This window comes from Pleurodeles waltl, chromosome 10, assembly GCF_031143425.1.
Source record: "Pleurodeles waltl isolate 20211129_DDA chromosome 10, aPleWal1.hap1.20221129, whole genome shotgun sequence".
Taxonomy (NCBI): domain Eukaryota; kingdom Metazoa; phylum Chordata; class Amphibia; order Caudata; family Salamandridae; genus Pleurodeles; species Pleurodeles waltl.
The window spans coordinates 222,314,318-222,339,667 of NC_090449.1; the positions used below are offsets into that span (position 1 = coordinate 222,314,318).

The 25,350-nt window shown below is 40.9% G+C and overlaps 1 protein-coding gene across 3 annotated transcripts in view; it reads left to right on the forward strand.

Moving 5' to 3' along the window:
* The window catches only part of LOC138261346 (myosin-11), a 175,078-nt gene that overhangs the window by 143,559 nt on the left and 6,169 nt on the right, over positions 1–25,350 (forward strand). For all 3 annotated transcript variants that reach the window (XM_069210196.1, XM_069210197.1, XM_069210198.1), the window contains 16 exons: positions 972–1,143; positions 3,108–3,320; positions 5,030–5,174; positions 6,383–6,589; positions 7,578–7,682; positions 7,780–7,932; positions 9,274–9,522; positions 11,759–11,971; positions 13,147–13,359; positions 14,190–14,351; positions 16,341–16,469; positions 16,719–16,807; positions 18,720–18,843; positions 18,969–19,177; positions 21,381–21,489; positions 23,463–23,635. In XM_069210196.1, the coding sequence (XP_069066297.1) occupies positions 972–1,143; positions 3,108–3,320; positions 5,030–5,174; positions 6,383–6,589; positions 7,578–7,682; positions 7,780–7,932; positions 9,274–9,522; positions 11,759–11,971; positions 13,147–13,359; positions 14,190–14,351; positions 16,341–16,469; positions 16,719–16,807; positions 18,720–18,843; positions 18,969–19,177; positions 21,381–21,489; positions 23,463–23,635 (2,665 nt within the window). The remainder of the gene's footprint in view (positions 1–971; positions 1,144–3,107; positions 3,321–5,029; positions 5,175–6,382; positions 6,590–7,577; positions 7,683–7,779; positions 7,933–9,273; positions 9,523–11,758; positions 11,972–13,146; positions 13,360–14,189; positions 14,352–16,340; positions 16,470–16,718; positions 16,808–18,719; positions 18,844–18,968; positions 19,178–21,380; positions 21,490–23,462; positions 23,636–25,350) is intronic.

Genomic DNA, 25,350 nt, shown 5'->3' on the forward strand with positions numbered 1-25,350 from the left:
TTGCATACTGGTAGTGCAGAGTAATGCTTATAATGTGTTGACTCTGAAAACTATTCCTTCACCCTAACGATAATGTATAATCACCCAGTGTACAAAGAAAAGATCTATAAGTGATTATGAATACGTTCAGACATGTAGCGAGCACAGGGTTATGATACTTGGAGATCTAGCTAGTGCATAGAGATGCTCGCCGTAAAGTTTGTCCTCTAACTACTTGTTCTATGCCAATATGAGGCCTTTAAAGAGACATGGCTAGTACTGAGATACCACCAGCATAGAGATGTGATAACTGCATATGAATGTAGAAACCTTTGAGCAGGTGTAATATTCTGGAGATATAGTGGGTTACAAAATATAGAGACGGGGAATATTTTGCATTCAAATATTAGATGAACACATGTATGTATGAGTCAATGACTAAAAAATATTGGTAAGATGTAGAGGATGCAGAAGTATGCTTTTTGGAGACGTCTGGTGTGCAGTGATGCAATATAATGATTGTGTACTTGTGAATATGTGGTGATTGTGAAGAAATATGCAGGATATTGTGAAGGAGTTATTGTAAAGGAGAGGTGTGGTGCATTGAGGGATTTGCAGAGTCCAAAAATATCACAGAAGTGGCGATGTGGCAGCAAATGATTGACGGTACAAGGTCAATATTGTCTTATCAGTCAGAGAAAAGATGGTCGCACAGAGAAGCACATTGCTCCCATCCATTGTTTTAAAGTGTGATGTTGCTATCCAGAGATTTGCTTGTGCTTTTCTGTATTTTGTGAATTAGGGTACCTGCAAACAAATTTAAGAAAAATGCAAAACTCCAAATAACATTTATTTAAGTATCTAGATTTACAAATCAGGTATGATCAACGTCCCTCGTAGAAATCTGTTTCTCTGTGATATTCTAGCTAACACCCAATGCTTTGTTGTGTCCTTGGTATTTATCATTTCCTAAAGAGAGGTATATCTTTTAGTTCGCTTAAAGAAAGAAGAAAAGACCCGGCAAGAACTTGAGAAAGTTAAGCGGAAGCTGGAAGGGGACTCCAGCGATCTCCATGAGCAGATTGCCGACCTGCAGGCCCAGATTGCTGAACTGAAGATGCAACTGGCCAAAAAAGAAGAAGAGTTGCAGGCGGCTCTTACTAGGTATGGATTTGTGAGGCCAAAATGAACCATCTTCTCTTTGCCTGTTATTTAAAATCACCTGCATTTGCATGATAAATATCACCTCAGGGTTCCAGTCAGGCATGGTACAGAGATCTGTTTAATTAATTTCACATTTTCGATCTGAGTGAGTACTTGTGGGTGTTAGAGTTGTATTGTGATCAGTCAAGCAGAGGGTTTATTTCCCTTGCAAGATGTGCATGGAAATTTGAAAGGAGACATTGACATGGTCAACTCAACCAAATAAGGTAATGCAGACTAATGGCTTTGATCACAGCCAGCAGGGGGGTCGCCAATTAAAGAAGCAACTTTTTCTTTGTTAGGCCCTTTTATTGTTATGGGACTTATTTTCTGGGACAGAGAGTGTAACTAAGACAACCCACAATTTATCTGTTGTGAATGAGTGGCATGGAATGGTGATGTAGAGACTTCAAGGCACGGGTGATCGGATAAGGGCCAGCAATTTTGCTGTGTATAACAAAATACAGCCCCTACACATACTTGACTTGTAAAAGGTATTTTCTAATGTACTCTGCTTCAAAAATAAAACAAAAACCTGAATTAGGAAAGAATTCAATATTAATAGATGTAAAATTTGATTAAAAATACACCGGATGAACATATATCCATCAATGGTAGTTTACAAAACTAATCAATAGCTGTATTCATATACATTCCTTTACAATTATATTCTTTGTGGCACATTTTGAAAGGAGAAATATTTGAATTCATTGTTACATATTATCAATATAAAATATCATTCATATGAAATTTAACGTTACAAGGTCAGCTATTCTTTGAGTTAATCCAAATACAAATTTGAGCTTAACAATGTGGAACTTCATATTTCATCTTTTGTCTAAATTTACTAAATACTTTAAAAGAATCCTTCCAAATTGACTGAGAATATACAGTGTATGCAGTTCTTTATTTAACGGTGCAGGCTGCATCAACTATACCTGCATATGTCTTCTACACCTGTCATAGGAATTTCGTGGTTGACTGGTGCACATCATACACTTGTCTAGTCACTGCACTGGTGCACAGAAATACTTGTCCAGTCAATGTACTGGGATAAAATAAGATTGAGAAAGAATGAGCCACAAGGGTTATTGAACCCAACAAAATCAGCCCAAAAATGGCATAAGCCTGCATCTAAAAAACAAAATAAATTTTGGAGTTAATGCCCTGTTTACCAGCTGTATTGAGGAACTTGTGTGTAAGCCTTAAAAGGTGCCAGATAACCAGAGTTCTCCAATGATGAACTCCTGTTCAAAATTTCATGCAGTGTGCAATGTTTTAATGTGTTGGCTTGGAATTGTTTAGTTTATGATTAGGAGAGGCAACTTTAAATTGCAGTTACAACTGCAATAGATATGTTTTCCTGAGGAACCATCAATACCTTCCAAGATTTTGCTTTGGTAGTATCTTCAATAAACTAATCACCAGTGTTTTTAGGTGGTGTGCTGTAACTAGCTAATGTGTTCTCATTCTGGTCTTCTTAAAAACAGATTTGCTTTTACATTGTTAGTTTGTGCAAATTTCAAAAGGGTGCAGAAGTTAATATCATTTTTCATGTATGCAAAAGTAATTGTATTGCCTGAGCTCTGTTGGAGAGCAAGAGAGAATTGGACAGAGGATGGGAGCCCTGGGTTACAATTCAAGATCATTTACAATATGTTAATAGCATGTAGGTTCCTACCATTTTGGGTGGTAGAGCTCTCTGAAAAGTTCAAAATAGTAAATCAATCCAAGATGTACAGTTAATTGTAGTCCCTTAACTGTCCCTAACATCACAAAAAATCTATCATGAACAGATTAAACTGGCAAAATTATTGCAGTATTTAACATTAGGCTAAGAACCATTTGTAACACCTTGTACACTCACTTAAGGACAGTAAGTGAGATTGTACATTTCAACACTGCACAATTTTATGTTCTTGAAGGCTTGAAGATGAACTTGCGCAGAAAAACAATGCCCTAAAAAAAATACGTGAATTGGAAGGCCATATCTCTGATCTTCAAGAGGACCTGGAATCCGAAAGATCTGCAAGAAACAAGGCAGAGAAAATGAAGCGAGACCTGGGAGAAGAGCTGGAGGCCTTGAAAACAGAACTCGAAGACACGTTAGACAGCACTGCAACTCAACAAGAACTCAGGTAAATGTAGCTGGGCCTTGATACTTAGCTAAAATATCTTTCCTGTGAGTCGTTCCATTGACACTGTCTCCTACCTCTTTTCTCCATATACTTTTCGGTGTTATTATCAAAGGGATTGGACAGTTGTAGAATATGATGCTTTGCTTCTTGGAGCTAAGATCGCATGACTACTGAGCCTCATTTGACTTAAAGGGAAATTCATAAGTTTCACCTTGGGAACCCTTTTTGAGTTGCATTAGATGGAAGCCACCAAGACAGATAATGGTCTCTGGATTACGTATCCAAAGAACTTGTTGATCCAGAATGCTATGTGTGAGGAGATAGTGAGGAGAGACAGGCAAGTGAATGTTCTATTCCAGAGTGGACTAGCAGAGGTGTAGAAGGTCCAAACTATTACCAGAATTTGAGTATAACTATTAGCTGTATATAATCATCCCATTTAGACTTATGGCATGCTAATCTATGTTTCATGAATATCCTGAAAAGCAGGCATAGTTCCAGCCCTCATAGACCTACATTAGAATCCCCCACTCAAGTCCATAAAGAGAGAATTATCTAGAAGTAAACTGGAAAGTATGCTATTACTGAACAACTCATCGCCGAGGCCTTGCCTGGAGTACTGGCAGGCCCTAAAGTTCACATATTAAGAAGAAAGAAAATAGGTCATAACCATCCAGAGAGAAGGCACCATTGTGGTGCAACGTTTGCTTCAGCAATTCTAATAAGAGAGATACCATAAAATAAAGTGGTCTCCTCTGAAGAATGGGGGATGGAGGAGATGTGATAGAAACAGTTTCATATCTAATAGATGAACTGCAGTAGAGAAACTGAATTGACTGCAAATATACAGTTGACTGTTATAGATAAATGTCTTAACTGTGAATCTGTGAGCTTTGTAATGGAGATAATTTTACATAGATCTTGCTCCCTAATCAACTACTAAGGTTCTCCTGCCTACCGCTTCCTGAGAGGAAAAATTCAGCTAATGATGGCAGGATGAAGTGGTATATCGTGACTACTGCTGCCATCATAGAAGTTTTGGTTTTGTGTTTAGTTTCTGGCTCACACCTTTAAAGCCTTAGATTATGCAAATGTTGATCATGAATGCTTGCAAATACAAGGAAATGATTGATCTTTCTTGAATAAAAAGTTCAGAGGTATAATGTGTGGATGGGCTCAGAAGTGACACAAGAAAGTTCTTCTTCACATGGAACTGTTTATCAGCAGGGGGGGTTAATAACAGCTTTAGTAAGCAAGCTTAAATACTTGCAGCACAGTAGGGAGTAGAGGATTACGAGCTAATTGTCAACGACAGAGCTGTGAAATAAGACAGATCTGTGGTAATACAACAAATGGTGAAATATGCAGACTGCAGGCACCTGCTACTCATGTGTTCCAGTCACAATATCTTAATTTTGTAACTGTGCAAATAAAAGTTATTGCAAGTTAAGGTGTTTCTGTTTGTCCATGGCTTGGACATGATTTACATCCATCCAGGGGATAATCTTGGGAGAAACACAAGCAACATATCCTTTTCTACTGCTTTGGGTGGCTCATATGAGAAACACTGCCAAAAAATAATCATTTGCAGGTCCCCCTTCAGGGGAAGTATGGTTAACATGTTATTGACTTAATTCTACCTTCAAAAGTATACTGTCTGGCAAATCTTTTAGGAGTGCGGTTTCCATTTCATATGATTATCATTTCAGGACCAAGAGAGAACAAGAAGTTACAGTGCTGAAGAGGGCGTTGGAGGAGGAAACCCGGGTCCATGAAGCTCAGGTCCAGGAGATGAGGCAGAAACATACCCAGGCTGTGGAGGAGCTGTCCGAGCAGCTAGAGCAAGTTAAACGGGTACGACCAACAAGTCAAGCCATGTTTGAACACTCACTACCTCACCTCTCTGCCTCTCTACTGTGCTCCACATTGTCTCCATTCTAGTAGCCAGTTTCTCTTTGTTGTCTGCTTGTGCGTGAGCTGGTTTTACATCATTCTTGCTATTGAAGTTCTCTGATGGCACCTTAGTCTGGCTTTTTCTATCGCTGTAGACAAGCATTCTCATTCCAGTACTATTTTTAAGCTTGATCTTCCAGGTATGTGCATTTCTTTTTCCCTTATTAAATTTTTGTTTTTATTTTTTATATATATCACAGATAAGTAAATGAAAATATTGACAATCAAAAATAAATACAACTGAAGGAAAATTGGTGACAAACCGATGGTCTGAACTCACAAAGATAATTTTGCCTATGAACATACTTTTACACCTGAAAAAAAGCTTCCAGTTACTCCTGCTACAAATTCGCAAAAGGATTCCTGGAAAGCATAAATTGATTCAGGAAATCCTTAGTGCAGGTTGTAGGATATGGGTGCTATGTGGTGTAATTTGCCTTGTATGTTTGTACATGGCCACACAAAAATGTACATTTGTGGGAATACAAAACACAAATCCAACCCCTTCCTACATTGGAAATGGTCAGAAATGTACTCCAACCAATTGCTGGAGTAATTCTCTCTCCTGGATAAGGAAGGGTAATGGATCACCCTCACATTTAGTGATGACATAGGGGAAATTGTATTCCCCATGTAGAAATAAATTGTGTTTGCACCTACAGCTACCCTCCCCAGTATGTGGAAGTGCACAGTGTATACATTTCTGCACAGAGAATGCACATAGCTTTCTAGGCCTGCTAGTACACTTTTTGTATGTATAGTACAAAAGTGTGAAAACTCTTTCAAGTGGAGCCATAGACCTGTGCCTGTGGTTGTATGCATTTCTTAGTGAATTGGGCCCAGGGGAGATACACATAACAGGAACACAAATGTTCTATATTTAGACTTCACTAGTCATGCTTGCCAAGAGACCTGCCTTGTGTAATTTGTAGACATCATCCATTCACAAAGAAAAAACAAGCACATTTCTGGACTCAGTGTTTAGTCTTTGATAATTGGACGCAATGCCCCTTTTGTTTTGATAGGTAAAACAATACACAAAGCTGCCTTATGTATTATGTGTGTGCAATACTTTGCTTATTATACATATTATCTTTCTCTGTGTCTAGGTCCGTGTGAACTTAGAAAAAAGCAAACAGGCTTTGGAAAAAGATAACTCAGATCTAACCACTGAGGTCAGGTCCCTCAATCAGTCAAAGCAGGAGGTAGAACACAAGAAAAAGAAACTTGAAGTCCAGCTGCAGGAACTCCAGTCCAAATACACCGAAGGAGAGCGAGTGCGAAATGAACTGAATGAGAAAACACATAAGCTGCAGGTAAGAGGTAGTTTGCTGTCTTATGCTTTTACCTCTATTAAATGAGTAATGATTTATTTTGAAGGTAGTGAGCACTGGTATGATTGAGTCAGATAGCCTACCCAATGTTTCCCTCTTTTATGCACACAAATTAGCAGCTGCCAACAGCAAATACAGTAAATTAAAGTCCTTGCATTAATGACTGTAATCCAGATGTGGTTCAATAACTCATTAATATATTTGCAAATGAGAAAATAAATAACACATATATATATATATATATATATATATATATATATATATATATATATATATATATATATAGTTGTGGTTTATTGCCATATACTGATAGGTTTAAAATGTTGAAAATAATGTTATACGTCTGCCATGCCAAAATATAGTTATTGAACAGAGACCATGGTCAGGATGATGATCCCATGAGAACCCCCTTTTAGGTTTATTATTTAGATTTTTTAATATTTACTTTGTTATTCGTGACAGTGTCTGCTGTTCAGTACCATTATGTGGCCTTTTAGTAAAACTAAGGTAGATGAATACTGATGTGCCTCTGGCATCATATTCAACCACTGGTTATTAGCTGTGTGGAAAGATTCCAGTCATACATTCCTTAGGCCCTTAACTGTGCCTATGTTAGAATTAGATTGAGAAAGCTGTGTGGAAAGATTCCAGTCATACATTCCTTAGGCCCTTAACTGTGCCTATGTTAGAATTAGATTGAGAAGAAGGCAAACGTATGTTCTAGCTGGAATGAATGTTCATTGCAATATGTGAGTAAATTTTAAACACAACAAACTAAGGCCCATATTTATACTTTTTAGTGCCACATTTGTGCCGCTTTTTGACACAAAAGTGGCGCCAACTTACAAAATACAATTGTATTTTGTACGTTTGCGCTGCTTTTCCATCAAAAAAAGGCGCAAATGCGGCACTGAAAACGTATACATGTGGGCCTAAATGCTTTAACTTAATTTCTGTCAATTGCCATCAGGTGGAGGTTGAATCTGTGACTGGGCTGCTCAACGAGTCGGAAAGCAAGGCAATTAAACTCACAAAGGACGTCTCCAGCTTGGGATCTCAGCTTCAGGACACTCAGGTAGGCTGTCCCAAAATCACTTCCTTCAGCGATAAATCTTCAAACTGCATCACAACATAAAACTGAAAATGCTGATGCCAAATCTGTCTCTTTTCAGGAGTTGCTTCAGGAAGAGACAAGACAAAAGTTGAATGTTGCCACCAAGCTGCGTCAACTGGAAGAAGAGAAGAACAGTTTGCAAGATCAGTTAGATGAGGAAGTCGAAGCGAAACAGAACTTGGAGAGACACATCTCAACCTTGAACATTCAGGTACAAAGGCTTTTTTTAGCTGTATTTGAGTTTTCTAAATCTAGACTGTACTACCAAATTGTCAGACACAATAATCCCCAATTCTGTAGTATTTTACTATCACTGTAAAATGTAAGACTTGTTTCAGTCGATCAAGTATATTATCTTTAAAAATGCAATAATGGTCAGTTGTCAAGATGTTCTCTTTTCCCATTATAATAAGAATAAACTGTTACAGTGTTATAACAATACATGTTATCCTGCTAATGAGACTACAGTACATTTTACTCCATAATATTATTGCATCAAAGCACTTTTCAGTTTGGAAATGTACATACAGTTGAGAAAGCCTTTGAGGATAGTTTACAAATATTGGATTTTAAAACAGCACAATAAAAAGGACAAAGACTGGTTTTGGCCAGTTGTTTACATTGGTTTCTGTTTTTTAACAAGAAAGACATTTTTGATGGAAACACAACTCCTAATCAAGTACAGAATGTGCTTAATGACATTTGCACAAATAATTAGCAAATGCAAGATTAATTGATACAGGGTGCCATCACCTCCTCTTGTCACGGAGGACAGTGTCAACCCATACACTCTATATGAGACAAGATTTATTTTTGTGATAGAAGAAATATTTGTAGGATTGTGTGGAGATATTTGCAGGTTTATGTGGAGACTGTGCACCTTTTCCTACATCTGTGTGACTGCATGAAATGTCTCTCATGTGCTGTCTGTGACCAGTTGCAGTTTCACTTCTTCCATATTTACTGGTGCAATGCATTATGTTGGTAGTTTGCTTCTCTCACACAGCACATCATTGGATCTTTCCCCAATAATAACAAACATATGCATCTTAGCACGCATGTTCAAGAGCAAGACCTTCATAGGTTTTTTTAAATAATATTATTACATCAATTTTTGTATAGCTCAGTATTTTTGGCAAACGTGAAATACTTTTATATGGGAGTTTATCCAAAACGTGTAAACAAATGTTCCTCTTAGAAATGAAAGGGTTTTAAATAGTAATTAAAAGATTGTGCCTCGAAAATGCTTTATGGTGGAATACCTAGTGCTGAATGCCAACATCATTAACAGTATTCTCTGTCATTATAAATTAAGTGTGCTTTCAGTTACTTTTCTTTAGATGACTAAGTAAGCACATGTTTTAATAAAATTATTAAATGTAGCTATTTTGTTGTATGAACAAACCTGTTTCTAAGTGAAAGTGTTACTGCTTTTGTCCATTTTGCTAAATTAGTCCCTGAAAATAATGTTGTCGATCACAATATCGCTGTAAGATACAATGAACAGTGCTACAACATCAAGCTTAATAAACAAACCAATTTCCAATTTCAGCTCTCAGATTCAAAGAAGAAATTGCAAGAATTCACCAGCACACTGGAAATTTTGGAAGAAGGCAAAAAGAAACTTCATAAAGATATTGAGGGTATCACCCAGCAGTTTGAAGAAAAGGCTGCTGCATATGACAAACTGGAAAAGACCAAGAACAGATTACAGCAGGAGCTGGATGATCTGGTTGTGGACTTAGATAATCAGCGCCAATTGGTTTCCAACCTGGAGAAGAAACAGAAGAAATTTGATCAGGTATCTGAATGTATCAACATTACCCCTTTTCTTTACAATCTGATTAATTCTAGCAATAGTCTTATATAATTTATTTTTCAAACTTTATTCGTTCATAAAAATAAATGTATTGCATTTCATAGATATGAAGCAGCAATTTAAAACACAGTAAAACATCATCAAAACAATACTTTAAAACACATAGGCGGTCATTCTGACCCTGGCGGTCAAAGACCGCCAGGGCGGAGGACCGCGGGAGCACCGCCGACAGGCCGGCGGTGCTCCAGCCGCGGTCGGACCGGCACCACTGGCGGGCTCCCGCCAGTGTACCGCCGCCCCATTGAATCCTCCAAGGCGGCGCAGCTTGCTGCGCCGCCGAGGGGATTCCGACACCCCCTACCGCCATCCAGATCCCGGCGGTCCGACCGCCGGGATCCGGATGGCGGTAGGGGGGGTCGCGGGGCCCCTGGGGGCCCCTGCAGTGCCCATGCCACTGGCATGGGCATTGCAGGGGCCCCCGTAAGAGGGCCCCTAAATGTATTTCACTGTCTGCTGCGCAGACAGTGAAATACGCGACGGGTGCAACTGCACCCGTCGCACAGCTTCCACTCCGCCGGCTCGATTCCGAGCCGGCTTCATCGTGGAAGCCTCTTTCCCGCTGGGCTGGCGGGCGGTCTGAAGGCGACCGCCCGCCAGCCCAGCGGGAAAGTCAGAATTACCGCCGCGGTCTTTCGACCGCGGAACGGTAACCTGACGGCGGGACTTTGGCGGGCGGCCTCCGCCGCCCGCCAAGGTCAGAATGAGGGCCTTAGATATATGTGACCAGGTATTAAGACCAAAGATACAAATCAGAGTTACAAATTAAGTTAAAGCCTTCATGCAAGAATTAAGGTACATGACAACTGCTATTGCATTTTGTCTATATTTAATTAAATTAATACATGTAAATGCAGCCATACCCATACAGAGTTTGTTCCCAAAGAAAAGAGGTTTCAGATATTGTACCTTCAAGGTTTTAAAGTCAGGACATAGTAACAAAATATGCACAAAAATATCCGGTCTCTGCAAAGATCAGTGGCACTAGTTTTTCGAGTAAACCTACTAGGGGAGACCTCTCAAACGTGCTACTGAGCAGCTAGATACCCTCAATGGATGGTTAGCGCACTATAAAAACACTGATAACATAACATACATTTGGATAAAAGTTTTCCCCAACCGCATTGTTTAAGTTTGGTAGAACTTCCAATCTAAAGAAAAGAACTTTATTTCACAAGCTGGGACTGCTCACATTAAACATGGCTAAGTCCCAAAAGTAAGTCTTACTTTTTACTAGTATTGAAGAGTCTTTTTTTCATTAATCTGTGACAAATCAGTGTTAAAAGACAATTCTTTTGCTTACAATTTGAACAGCCATTAGGTAACTAATCTTGGCTTCCCAGTTAAAATGTACTTATATTTGATTGAGACTCCATACTTAGAGCACAGTGTGATCAAACTAGCACGTGTCTTTCTTGCAAACAATAAGCCACTTCTACAGAAATAAAAAAACAATCTAAAGCAATAGACTTGAATCCTATATTTGAAAAGGCTGAAATATGTTGATTTAAGGTAGTTGAAGAGCTCTGTTCAAATTTGAGACACAGGGATTTACCTCCAACTGAGCTTGGCATATTTGAAACCTTACGGAGTTACTTGTGGTGTTACATGCGTGTGCATAAAATCAAATTAAAAAAAGGAACTGAGACCTTAATCAAATTTGCATATATGCCAAAACTATATAGTTGTTGAGCAGGATTGGTTATATTCTAATAAAAATAAATACTAGTTTCCTACAGTAAATGGATGAAAACTGCATTCAAAATTCAGTAGTATGAACTTTGTTGTGGGCCGCTTTAGCACATGCAATATATTGCATGTCAATAATGTCATATGCACTTCATAGACCTACCACTATGTTGCAAGGTAAGTATATAATTTCTATTCCTAATTCCATTTATATGCTGCCCCTAATGTAGGCCCAGGTGGAATTAGAAATAGTAACTTTATATTTACCTTTGCAGTGTAGAGGTCGGTGGATGTAATGGATAAGAAATTATTGTAGGTCAATATTAATGACCTTAATATAGTATCATATAATAAGAATCTTTAAATTAGCATGAGATTCCTGATAAAATAATGCCCAAGAGCAGTACTATGGGAGCCAATATATATTCCTTGGATTGTTCTTAAGAAAAACAATGTCTGCATTTTTTTCTAGCTGCTGGCAGAGGAGAAAAATATTTCTTCCAAGTACGCAGAGGAAAGGGACAGAGCAGAAGCTGAAGCACGAGAAAAGGAAACCAAAGCATTGTCCCTGGCCAGAACACTGGAAGAGGCAATGGCATCTAAGGAAGAACTAGAACGAGTCAACAAACTGCTGAAGGCTGAGATGGAGGACCTTGTCAGCTCCAAAGATGATGTGGGCAAAAATGTAAGTTCCCTCAAAATATGAAACCTAGTATTTCATTTTAATGTGGTTATTTATGTTTCTTTGTTCCTCCGTGTTCTGTGGGTCTGTATCTAATATTTATTAATGGAGTATCATATTTAAAGCTAAAGTAAAGCACAGAAAAACCTCTGTTTCCTATATTTGTAAATTGAAAATGTATTCTAATAGAATAAAACAGAAGGGATATGATGTGTCCTCTGGGTGTGGCTTTATTTGTCTGTGAACAGGTATGGGCTTCTCTGATAAGTGAGTTTATCATTTTTTTCTAAAGGTGTAGTTTTGTGTTTTCCTCTCACGGTCATGAGTAGTTTGTTATATATCTTAGCTGAAGTTGACTAATTATTGTCTTTTGAAAGTGGATCTCTAATATTGAGAACTAAGTGTTTTTGTTCTGCTGTTGTTTTTGCTTTTGATAGGGCTAACTGTAGTAGTGCTTATCCAGTACAACTTGATAGTGTAGTACTTTTTTGGAAGCAGGTAGCAAAACAATGTCACATACTCAAAGTCTGATCATGGTACATCTGGCCCAAAAAGCATTGACGGGCTTACATTCAAATTATGTACACCAATTTCAAGGCATTCTAGACTTCAGCCTAAGGCTATATTCAGAAAACTAAGATTTCACATTAAACCCTTGAGAGGCTTCAGTTCAGAAAGCGTTAAGTAAGTTCATCCGTCAAAATGTAATCATTAGAAGTAAGTGTTGATCCCACGTAGTACAAGGCCAAAGATTATGGAAAGTTTCATGCACCAAACTGGGTCACTTAAATGACCATACCTAGACTTTTCTATGAACTCGATTTTTTGCGTCTGAACTTTGTTGTGCATGGGAAGAATGCGCAATCACATGCACTCACAAAAAATGAAGACAAATGTTCGTTCATAAGCTAAAAAACACATTTTGTAAATAAAAGAGGTAATTTAGGCATTTGTTCCGTGTTTGAAAACAAATTCTTATCCCTTTGCAAAATCCTGTGTGTATAGTAATCAGTTTGTATCAGGTGCAGTAAATACCACCCCGTATTCCCACATACTCAGAATCCAAGTCTAATCGTCCTTTTTCTCCATTTAGCAAGGGAAATTTAGTATATAATATGTTTCCCTTAATGAGGTGACAGTCCTTTTTTATTGATGATCTCACTTACCATGTGGTCAAGGTTCATGATCTGGAAAAGTCAAAGCGAGGCTTGGAGCAGCAGGTGGAGGAGATGAAGACGCAGTTGGAAGAGCTGGAGGATGAGCTCCAAGCCACAGAAGACGCCAAGCTGCGGCTCGAGGTCAACATGCAGGCGCTGAAAGCCCAGTTTGAGCGTGATTTGCAAGGCAGAGATGAGCAGAATGAGGAGAAGAGGCGGCAGCTGGTGAAACAGGTAGGTTACCAAATTGGTGTACTCTGCAGTGTTTCACAGGAATCACAGCAGATCTTGTAAAGCTGAGGATGTGTTTACAGTCTTAGAGTGCAAGCTGTAGTGGTATATTTTTATGTTCTTTTTTTTTAAGTAATATGTGCATTACCAGCACAAAGTCGGTAAGCATATTGATTGTCATAGATAAGAGGTTCAAGAGCAGGTGGACAGATGGTTTGGGATTCTACCTCGGTGGCCACAATTACAAGTTGGCGAATGTGGTATACCCCTGTAGGATAGTGCTCCATCTGCTTGTAACTGGTCTGCTGTTCACACACCTGGATTTTCCAGATGCAGGAACACCTGGCCTGATTTGGATAATTTGACACGTAGATCACATGAGGCTTAGGATGCAAGATGTGGCTTGCCCATGCACCCCGACCTCATCCTATGGTACGAAATGCTCTCACCGCGGGCCGAAGCTTCCTGCCCCAGAAGCACTTTCCACCACTGCCTCCTGCTCCCTTCTGCACAACATCCTCCTCTGTTCCAATTTCCCACCTGCTCAAAGCAGTTTATAAATGGAGGCGCATGAGGTTTTTGAGGAAAGCACCGGGAGAATTTAAAGTTTAACTTACATTTTCCTTCTTATTCGAGATAGGGGAACTTGCTTTATATAGAAAACGTTTGTGTGAATCTTCTAATGACAATATCTAGGGTTCTTCATTTTGACCTCTGAAATTAGTTTTGACTTGTTGAATGGTCGCTGCGTTGCCGTGAAATCTTGCTCCGAAGAGCACAACCTGGTGTTTTGAATGAAATATAGAGAAATTAAAATGGCTGTCTTGGTTTAGGTACATGAGTTTGAGACTGAACTGGAAGATGAGCGAAAGCAACGTGCCATTGCTGCTGCAGCCAAGAAGAAGCTCGAGGTTGACTTGAAGGATCTGGAAGGGCAATTGGACTCCTCCAACAAGAGCCGGGATGAAGCCATCAAGCAACTGAGGAAGCTGCAGGTTTGTGATTTCTTATTACATGCTTCTAATGCAATCTGGTGTTTAGCATAGTAGGGATGCGATATGAGAAACTATTGTGAGGGTAACAACATGATTGTGGCAAAAGGGCGGAGATAAAATCACAGTGATTTTATAACAGCGATAAATTACATGGCGTTATAACACGACACTGATAACATAACAGTGCTTCCATAATAGTATAACATGATATGAAGAGATGGTAGTGGACACACAGCAACAGGGCGTAATATGGCTATGTAATGCTGCATTCTCACAGCTCTCTCCATCCAAACACTTAAGCCTAGGTGTCCTGTCTTTCACTACTTGCTCCTTACTGCAAGACAACGCGTAGGAACAAAACATCAAGTGAGCACAACTGAGTTTCCCAGGCACAGTATGGAAACACTACCATCATAGATGAGATCTGAGAGATGATGAAATCAGTCTTAAAGGCGCATCATAAACATGCAACTGTCTGCAGCTGCTATGCATACAAAACAGATATTTTGACTAGGCCACACCAAGGGTGAAAGCATTCCACTGTAACGAGATGTGCTAAACTGTGTGTGCATTACATAGTTAAAACATCTAGCCAACTTCAGTTAGGATAGTAGATTCAGATCTGATGCATTGCACACTGTTACAAATATGCGAGCTGCACTCAGTTATGCCCATCTGGAGGCCACAGATTTACACCATTCACTACAAATCTACTCCACTGTATTTTAATACATTCCACCTGAAGCCCGATTCACAGTAAAAAAAAATTTAGGTCTGGTATTCGCAAAGATCTTTCTATTTGACTAAACGTAAAAATATAGGGCCTGATTCTAACTTTGGAGGACGGTGTTAAACCGTCCCAAAAGTGGCGGATATACCACCTACCGTATTACGAGTTCCATAGTTAGAATCAGGCCCATAATCTATATAATATTGTTACCCCTCTTCTTACAGTGATGAGTTGTTGTGTTATTCGTGTTTATATTACGCCCACTCCAGCATGAAGCAATGGGTCAGCCCAGTTTAGCGACTGGCTAACTTTTTTTGAAAAAAAATATTTTTTGTTATTTTTTAATGGGTGAACACTGACAAGTAAATCAGCTTGACACAGACACGACACCTTGGTACTTTTTTTACGGATCACAATTAGGAGCCTTATGCAGACATAGCGATAATCCCCCATTAGTCCAGTTCTCTGTATTCCTGGCATTGACCCAGACCTTCTCAAGTTTCCTGGGGCAGCCCCTGGACGGGTAAACCATATGTTCTACATTCACACACCAGCCTAGTCCCATTTTCCATTGTGTCATTGATAGTGTATCCCTACTAACCCTACTTTTTTAGAATGTCTCACCTTGCCGCCACCAGCACCACATTACGGAAGAGTGTAGCTAATTTTTGCAAAGGAGCGATTGGCTAACTTTACTGTGAGTGTTGGCATTCTGCCCTTTGACAAGGAACACGTCAACACAATAAGCAGTTACCTTAAATACATAGGACTGCTATGGCAATGTGTGCTTTTTGGGAGCAGAAAATATTTTTACTTTAGCAATTTTTTTTTTATGGTTGAGTGTCCCGCGCTCTCACAAGAATAAAGTTTTACAAACACTGTGGCAAAACAAGCATTGACAAAGCCAAAAGGCTGGCAGTCAATGTTAGACCTACTTGTGTTGCCAGTGCTTATCTGTGAATTCATATGACTCACTTCTGGCTCTCTCCTGGCCTTCCAAGAGTAAGTACAACCTACTTGTGGAAAAACAATTGTGAATCACTCCCCTGCAGTGAAGAGTGCTTGACTGTCATGCATTCTTACTCAATTCACTTCTCCTACACTATTATGTGAAAACTTTGGCTGAAAGGAACAATAAAATAAAATATCCCAAGAAAAGAAGTTACAGTGCCCATGTACAGAACCCTCCGAAGGCAGGTGAAGGAAAATGTACTTGTGTCTAGTATGCTAATATTTGTCTACTTCTTTCCTTCTTCAAGGCTCAGATGAAGGACTACCAGCGAGAACTTGATGATGCACGTGCCTCAAGAGAAGAAATATTTGCGACTGCAAGAGAAAATGAAAAGAAAGCCAAGAACTTGGAGGCTGAACTGATCCAACTTCAGGAGGTAAAGCAAAAAAAGTAAATCGGGATGTGGAGCATATTTTTAAATTATGTGGCACAACAAAGCAGATCAGCTTTTTTGGCTGCTGCCCTAACTTCCATGCAGGCACACACACATGCACACCCACACATTCTCACTTTATCTCTTTTGCTCTCTCGAAAAAGTGAACAGAATTGCATTTAACGCATGTTCCTTTTGTTGGCATAATAAAATTACTTCTGTTCATAATTAGTATCGTTATCACCCCTCCAGGATCTTGCGGCTGCAGAAAGAGCGCGTAAACAAGCAGAGCAAGAAAAGGAAGAGATGGCGGAAGAACTTGCAGGCAGTTCATCTGGAAAGTAAGCAATATTTGTAGCTCTCTGAAAATATAGATGAGAGCCAGGGCCGGCTTTATCGCTGGTGGCCCTCTGTGCCTCAGATGGTCTTTTTTGGCACCCCCACCCCATGAACACCTCCTCAGATTCCCTCACTACCACCCGGCAAATGTGCTCCTCATCTCTCCATAGCCCCCCTTTCACATACATTCATTTGTTTTAAAGCGCTTGTAAAGGCTGGTTTTACTAATCCACTCAGCTAACCACATAAAATATAGGGCCAGATGTAGCAAAGGGTTTTACCCATTTTGTGTCTGTGGGAAAATGTGTTCGTACATATGGCCCATAGTTCGGTTCTTTGCAGCAGACATATTAACCCTCTACACTACTCTAGACAAAACTCCCATCTCTCTCCTTAGCAGGAACATTAATCACAAGAGGTACCTTGGCATTTTAATTGCTTCCTGAAGGCTGGACGCACAAGGAACTTTTCAGCAGGTGCTTTTAAATAGGAAGTTTCATAAGCTATTGCTAAACACTGCGCCCCCCAATCCAGGTCAGCACCTGGTGCGGCCGCACCGCTCGCACCACCCTAAAGCCGGCCCTGATGAGAGCTTGATCAGAGCAAGGCAGCCATTTAAATTAGCCTCCTATTTGAAATCCAGTGTTTGGACCAGAGAAGGCCTAAAGTGCTGACAGTAACAGGAACATGAAGTGGATATTGAAACGTTTTGTCTGGATCAGGGATTGGGGTTTGAGTGATGTGTGGTACTGGCCTTATTGCCCACATGCTGCTAGGTCCTAAGAGCCCTTGGTTGCCATTCCACCTCAGTTTGTAACCCCCCCAAATTGGCCCAAACCCTTAAATTGCAGATTGAGAAACTAAGATAAAATACCCTCAGCGTGGGCAATAATGCTTAATTCTAACCTTACTGTTAGACAAATCTCATCCCCTATCCATTATGTTCCACATAGGTAGAGAAAAATCATCTTAAAGAAACATTAACAAAGACTAAATTGATGGGTTCCATAATTCGCTGAAGCCTGCACAATGTCTCAGAGACCAGTTTCAGCAGTACGAAGACAAACACAAATTGAATTTCGAAAAACACTGTAAGAGATTTCTGTGAAAAGTTAAGAGTGCTGTGTTTGTAAGTGCTGGCTACACACTGTATATCAGTCACTTGGGGCCATATGTACGAACACATTTTCCCATAGACACAGAATGGGCAAAACTGCTTGCTACATCTGGCCCTTGGCTCTTTATCCGGTTGGTTCCTTAATTGCGCACAGTTATTGTGAAACTGTGACTGCAACAATGTGCTGAAATAGTAAAAGATAGCCATTAATAATTATTATCCAGCATTTTAACTACAGTGGGTTATTTTAAGCTTGAACCATGCTGTATTTGGCAATCACCCCTAGTTCATTTAAGTGCACCAGGGGCAGATAATAATTGTTTGATACTACCAAAAAGAAGCAAAGAGAAGTTGGCTGAAGGACCTCTTTTTAGCAGACTTGAATTTCTTGTCTTCATTTGCACCCTCGGGACAGCAGAGGGATTTGTGGGCAATCGGAAAGCTACATTACCACATAAATCCAGTCCAAGAACATTTGGAGATAGTGCAGCTTTCCCTAAAATAGTCCAGGCAGAATAATGAATACCTCCAGCCCCTTAATATCGGGTGCTGCCCAGAGGTCAAAGACCCCAAAAATGCACTTTTGTAGGTTTTTACCCTTTTTTCCTATAATAAAAGTATAAATTTTTTACTTTCACCCGTCTAAACAGTGTATCTTTGTTTTTTTGCTGAGGGTGGAGGTGACATGGCACCCATGCTAGTAAATTACAGCTGAGTTGATCCCTTAACATTTTATGGCCGTGTACCCATTTTGGCATCTCGTCATATGGCAATGGGTTGTTTTGTGAATTCCATAGGTCTGCTCTCCAGGATGAAAAGCGGCGGCTGGAGGCCAGAATTTCTCAACTGGAGGAAGAACTAGATGAGGAACAGAGCAACATGGAAAACATGAGCGATCGCTTCAGAAAAGCTGTGCAGCAGGTACGGTCACTATTTCAAATGTTTAGGTGCAAAACCACTTTGCAGTTGACGACTTCTGGTTTACAAACATGACTCAGTGAGTTAAAGTTAGTGAGTTAAAGCTTTGGAGTCTCATTGTTTTCCAGACGGAACAGCTGAACAATGAATTAGTAACAGAGCGCAGCGCAGCCCAGAAAAATGAGAGCGCGCGACAGCAACTGGAGAGACAGAACAAAGAGTTGAAGTCCAAGCTGCAAGAGATGGAGGGCACAGTGAAATCCAAATTCAAGGCCACCATCACTGCTCTAGAAGCAAAGATTGCCCAGCTGGAAGAGCAGGTGGAACAGGAAGTCAAGTATGTTCAGAAACCTCAATAAATTAATACATCAAGTATCTTCCGCTATGTTCAAACCAATCCCATCAACCACATAACATCTTCGGCACTCAATATTCGTGCTTCAATCATATGTCATTCAGTCACAGCCAGATGTCAGGATGACCTTATTTCATAATCTCTACCCATAACAGAATTCACCACAAATTAGGGAAAGTGAATGGGGTAGACATGATTTACTCAAGTATGTGGGTTTGGGGTGATGGTGTGTTTTTCCGAGGGACTTCCACATCCCCAACATGAAAAGGGCATTAGTTGCAAGCAAATAATAAAATAATGCTAATCGTTTCTTAACAAAAGGGTCGAGGTATGGGGTTCCTTGTAATGTTTTTCTTAAATTTAACATAACTCCATTTCTTCAACTTTGTTGCCCAATGCATGAGATTGAAAGAACATGATAGCATTGGATATGCTTTTTGCAGGCTGAAACTGGTAGGCATAATTTATGTCCTGCATCAAAAAAGAGAGCATGGGGGGAATTATATTATTGGAGGATGTCATTAAGCTCATTAAAATGAGAAAGTAATTTAACTGTTAACTATGCATTAAACCATATAGATTGTCTCGCTTACATGAAAAGTTTTGTTACACCACTGTCAGGAAACTGACTCTTAGTCGAGGATCTCTGGTCAAGGACTGATGGAGAACTCCAGGTTTTGACTGCTTTGGTCTGCCAGAGGTAAGGGCGATCTCTTATAGTAGCCACCTTGCTGCTGACACAAGAGACATCCAAGCAGGAAAGTGCTACCGAGATGGTATCCCAACAGTGGGAAAAGCCAGAGGGTCAAATCTTCCAAGTAGGTCATGGAATTCCAGAGTAAGAAAACAGGTCGAAGAACCAGAAAGATTCACACAGAAGGGGACACAGGATTAAATGGCATGCCTTAGGAAGAATGTCTGGAATCACAAACCCGTAGATTCAGGAGAATGAGCACTAGGGCAAGAAGCATGAAGCGTTGCGACACAATGAATAAGTTGGACAAACTTCCTTATATAGGCCCACAAACAGGAAGTTACTAGGAATCCATCTTGAATTGGGAAAAGATAATGGATAGCAATGCAGAGGTGGCCAGTTTGTATTGGGCTTTATTTGAGTCCGGAATTCCTCCTAGGGAATAGAATAGAGATGCTGATAGCTTTTTCCATGTGCAGCCCCTCCCTCCAGGACACAAGAAGAGGCACAATTACACTGGCAAGTCAGCCGCTGTGAGTGCAGGCATGCAGCTCTGTGACCTGTTGGTGTGCAGCCCACACTCTTTGCTGGCACCCAGTAGCGTGTCTTGTCCCCCATTTCCGACATCAGGACCGGGCAGAGAACACAGCACAGTAAGACATTCTGATAATAGAAGAAGTCAATATGGACGCTCAAAGTACATGATAAATATATGTCAGTGTACTGGCCAATGTGGAAGAATGAGGTAATCAGACCTGGCAACTCACACGGTGCCACCTTGTGACACACGATATTGTGACACACGGTCTTCCAGTGAGGAGCCAATATCACACAGTGGCCGGAAAATGAGCTGAAAACCATTGTAAACAGTGGTTTTCAGCTTTTTTTTGAGGCTTTTAACTACTGATGTCCATTAATCGGTGTGAAAACACCCCAGGATATCGGCAGCAGCCTCAGCCAGATTTCTTTACTTTTTTTTGTGGAAGGAGTTTGGGGCCAGAGTGGGGGCAGAAGTGCCTCTTAGGTGCTTCTTGACACGAGGCTATTCCCCCTTCAAGGCCCCGTCTCCATGTCACACTGTGAGGTTTCTGGTGAAGTGGCAGGTCTATGGAATGCCTGTTAATTGGATGCTGCAAGCACACTGCATGGATGTGGGCAGCCATGTATCTGTTACCCAGTCATCTCATCGCTAGGACTATGGTCTGAAAAAACACCTTAGTATAGTAGATCACAGGGGCTAAAAAAGTAAAAGACCTTTTCCACTGGGATAGTATTAATTACTTGTTGCTGGTGGTGATAGCTTTATATTGCTGTCTGTGGATGCAATATTTGATCTGTTTGTTCCACTACTAATTTTTCAATTGTGTGTATTCTCACCTTACTTGGCCTATTTTAATTAGGAAAACAATCCGGAGAGTATTCCATATGTTACTCGAAATGGAGATGATTAATTATGGATATTAACAAATATCTCAATTCCACTTTGTACAGAGAGAAACAGACAACTACTAAGACCTTGCGCCAGAAGGATAAGAAACTGAAGGAAGTCTTGTTACAAGTCGAGGATGAGAGAAAGCAGGCGGAGCAATACAAAGAGCAGGTAAAGTCCCTGGTCGTCTGACAAAACCCAAGTTTATTCGACGTAGGGCAAGTATTTGACAAGCAGATCGTACAGTTGTAACTGTTTAGTTGAGCCTTGTTGGTTAAAAAAGGATGAGTTAACTACTCCCTAGTGATGTGCAATAACAGTAAGGCCCGTACAGTAACCCTTATTTCTCTGTGATACACTACGGGGCCGGAACTCCAACATCGTTCATTGTATGATGGTGAAAAGCTGTTTTGATAATATAGCGCCATCACTGGTTTTGGAACTTACTACACGGATTAAATGAAGGTATAACTAATGCTGGTGTTTACTGTGAAAGCACTCTCGACAGAAGCACTTTTGCATTCTAACTCCAGCCCCTGAATATTAGGCGCTGCCCAGTGGACAAAAAACAGAAATGCACTTTTGCAGAGTTTCTTACCATGTTTCGCTATAATAAAAGTATATTTTTGACGTTCAGCCGTCTAAACAGTGTATCCTGTTTTTGCTGAGGGTGGAGGTGAGCAGGGCCGCCCCACTAAACAAATGCCCAAAAAATGAACCAGAGCTAAAATATAAAATGGTAATAAACTTTATTACCATTTTATTTTTCAGCACCCTATCCTGAACAGAGGATCAGAACGGTGCGGGGGACTTCTGCTGTGCTGCTGAGTGAAAGCAGCAGGGAGCTGTGCACTTGTTTAAAGTGCGCATGTCCCTTTGTCCGGCCCTCTTGCGACGGCCAGTCAGATATGCGCACTTTAAACATCTCTTACCCAGCTGTGTTAAAACAGCTGGGTTAGAGAAGGCACAGGCCTCCAGCGCTATAGTGAGCGCTGAGAGAGGCTGCTCTCACCAATCCCGGCGCTGGTTTCATGCTGGTTAACAGCATTAAAGCAGCATCAGGATTTGGTAGCGCGGTTTCCTGGTCCTCGCGCCGGAGGCACAATGAGGAGGACGCCGTAACGGAGAGCGTGACCTACTGCATGAAGTAAGTGCTATTTTTCTTTTTAATATTATTTTTGTATCCCCCCTCGAACCGGCCTCCGCCGTAAATACAAACCAGCCACTACTGGAGGTGACATGGCACTGATGCTAGTAATTTACAGCCGGGTTGATCTCTTAACATTTTATGGGTGTGTCTGCGTTTTGGCATCTTTTGATATACCATTTGGTTGTTTAGTGAATTCCATAGCTGCTGATGATACATAAAAAGAGGCAACAGGGACACATTATGTTTTGACAGGCCAGTCCCTGGTTGGTCATCTCAGACAGTGACTGGCTCCTGAACACAAACATCTCACGTCATTTCCACCGCACCTGAACTGCAACCAGCTCAACTGCTTCATGCTATTGGCCAGTGGCTGGTGTGGCGTGGAGGGAGTATTTAGGGGATGAGGAGTGGGGGAGAGGGGAAGATGGGGGGGGGAGGGACCAGCTCACTCATGCCAAAGTCCAACCCTACATTTACTCATGTGCTACTGCAAATTAGGTCTGAGATGTTTTTGCGCTCGATTTTATACTACAACATAACCGGGGTTGGTTTACTACAAAATGTGTTCACTCCTCAGTTTATATATGAGATTATCATCAGGTTCTGTCTGGTAGTAATTGTATGCGCAGAGCAGGACACTAGGGGTCGTAGCATGGAGGAGAACTACTCTGTGTACATGTCCCTTGTATTTAATTAGAAAATAGGTTTAAATCATGTGCAAATGCATATCCAATAGCAGATGTGAGTAATATTTGCACTGGGGTGTTTTGCACTCACTGGTTACACCAGGATATAAATAACCTAGCTTCAGAAATCTGCACACATAAGTAGACAATTATGAAATCTAATTTCAACATAGAATGTAATGATGTGATGAAAATGTGTTGTGTCTGGTTGCATTGCCTCTGAGTGTACACATCTGAAGCACAATGTCAAGTCCACAGACCGCTCTAAAAGATTCAGTTCTCTGAGCTATTTTAATGCCTCTATTTAGGCTGAGAAGGGCAGCACAAGGCTGAAGCAGCTCAAGAGGCAGCTGGAAGAGGCAGAAGAAGAGTCCCAGCGCATCAACGCTTCTCGCAGAAAACTGCAGCGAGAGTTGGATGAGGCCACCGAGAGCAACGAGGCCATTACCCGAGAGGTCAATGCCCTAAAGAACAAGCTCAGGTAGGAGTCCATCTTTTCTCCTGTTGTGATGGGTCTATGGGTGGGCTGAGAAGCCTCTAGCAGCTTGGGCTGGATATCTCCTGAGCGGCTTGTGGTGGATGTCCCTGCACATGAGCTGTGCAGAGATAGATGCCTTGCAGGGACAGAGGTTTGTCTACCGTATTAATGGGAGGTGGGAGCCCAGCTATTGGCCGAAAGGTGTCGTGCACAATACAGCTTTAGGATCACTTTGCCTTAGAGTTGGTAATAATTACTAATGTAAACATCTAAAAAGAATGCAGCTGTCAACCAGAATGGGGCTGCCGCTGAATCTGTATGGGACAGGTCCCAAAGCCTTATCAGCCCAACCTGTCTGGCGATCATCAGGATAGGTTTGCCACTAACTCCAAGTCGTCAGAACACCTTAATGCCATTCCTGAGCTTTTCTGCCACAAATCATTATCAAGTGTGTGAGTAAAATTAGTTACTCAAAACAACCAGTGACTGCAGACTGAGAACACATAAAGTTGTCAAATGAAATCCCTAGATTAGAAACATGATTTTGAGGGCACGGTGGCAACCCTAGGAAAAGTTGCAATGGTGGTGGATGCAGGTGTAGTAGGAGGGGCAAGTAAAGACTTAGTAAGTGGATTAAATGTTACTCTATGCATTTTTTCATCGAGATACTGTAGCTGTTTGTCCATGACTGGCCTACCTGACTCTGAAACATACGCATTATATTAATACTTTTTCAGTCATAATAGATGATCTGTACCAATCTACTTGCATTGCAGCTAGGCAACATGAGCACAGAACCAGAACAAGAGCTCTGAGTTATGCGATGATGATCCTATGTAGACTCTGCTTTCTTCCGCTGACAGATGTCCTGTCGGACATACCCCCATCTTTACCACACTGTGGGATAATGCACCATACTAAAGACAGGTGGTGAAACAAAAACACAGAGGAGAGAAGCATGGGTGCGAGAGACACCCCATCACAAAACAAAAAGAGGAACTAAGTGGGGTGGCATGTAGGGCTTCCACCATATAAAACAAAAATATTAAAAAAGGAGGTAGACCAAAACCTGAAGGTAGGCTGTGGAAGCCAGTTACAGCTTAATTTCAAGACTGTGGCCTGTCCCCATTCAAACAGCTAATACGGCCAAAGTTTCCTGAAGAAAACACAATGGTTGTGCAAGAGCAGCATTTACTAAATTGTATGTGGGGTTATGATATAGGGATGGACCTTTGGATAGGAAATTTACCACAGTAGGGTGCCTGGCGTACTTCATGCTTCGGGGAATTTCCTGCTGTGATGAGTCCTAGCACCAGTATTTAGCAAGTGTGAAAACCTGCTTCATAGTAGAAATTGTACAAAGGTATGTACTTTTACCAACAAAGGCAAACTTTGCTTTTATATCTGGTAGCCCCAATATAAATGTTCCATATGAATAGCCATCACAGTAGAATATTAGCTGACCTCCACTACCAGATTATTGAGTTTTTAGTACCTTGTTGCAAAATATATAGCCAGAATATCTTTTACCAAAATATTGTGGCACTAAGGTGCTCATTCCGAGTCTGGCGGTCTTGAGACCGCCAGACCCCGGGTGGCCATCGGACTGCCGCAGTAGTGGCAGTTCGTTCCGCCACATTCCGACCGCGGCCGAAACTCGAGGGAATACCACCGGCACCGCCACGCCAGAGACGGACTCCAGCCTGGTGGTCCCGGCT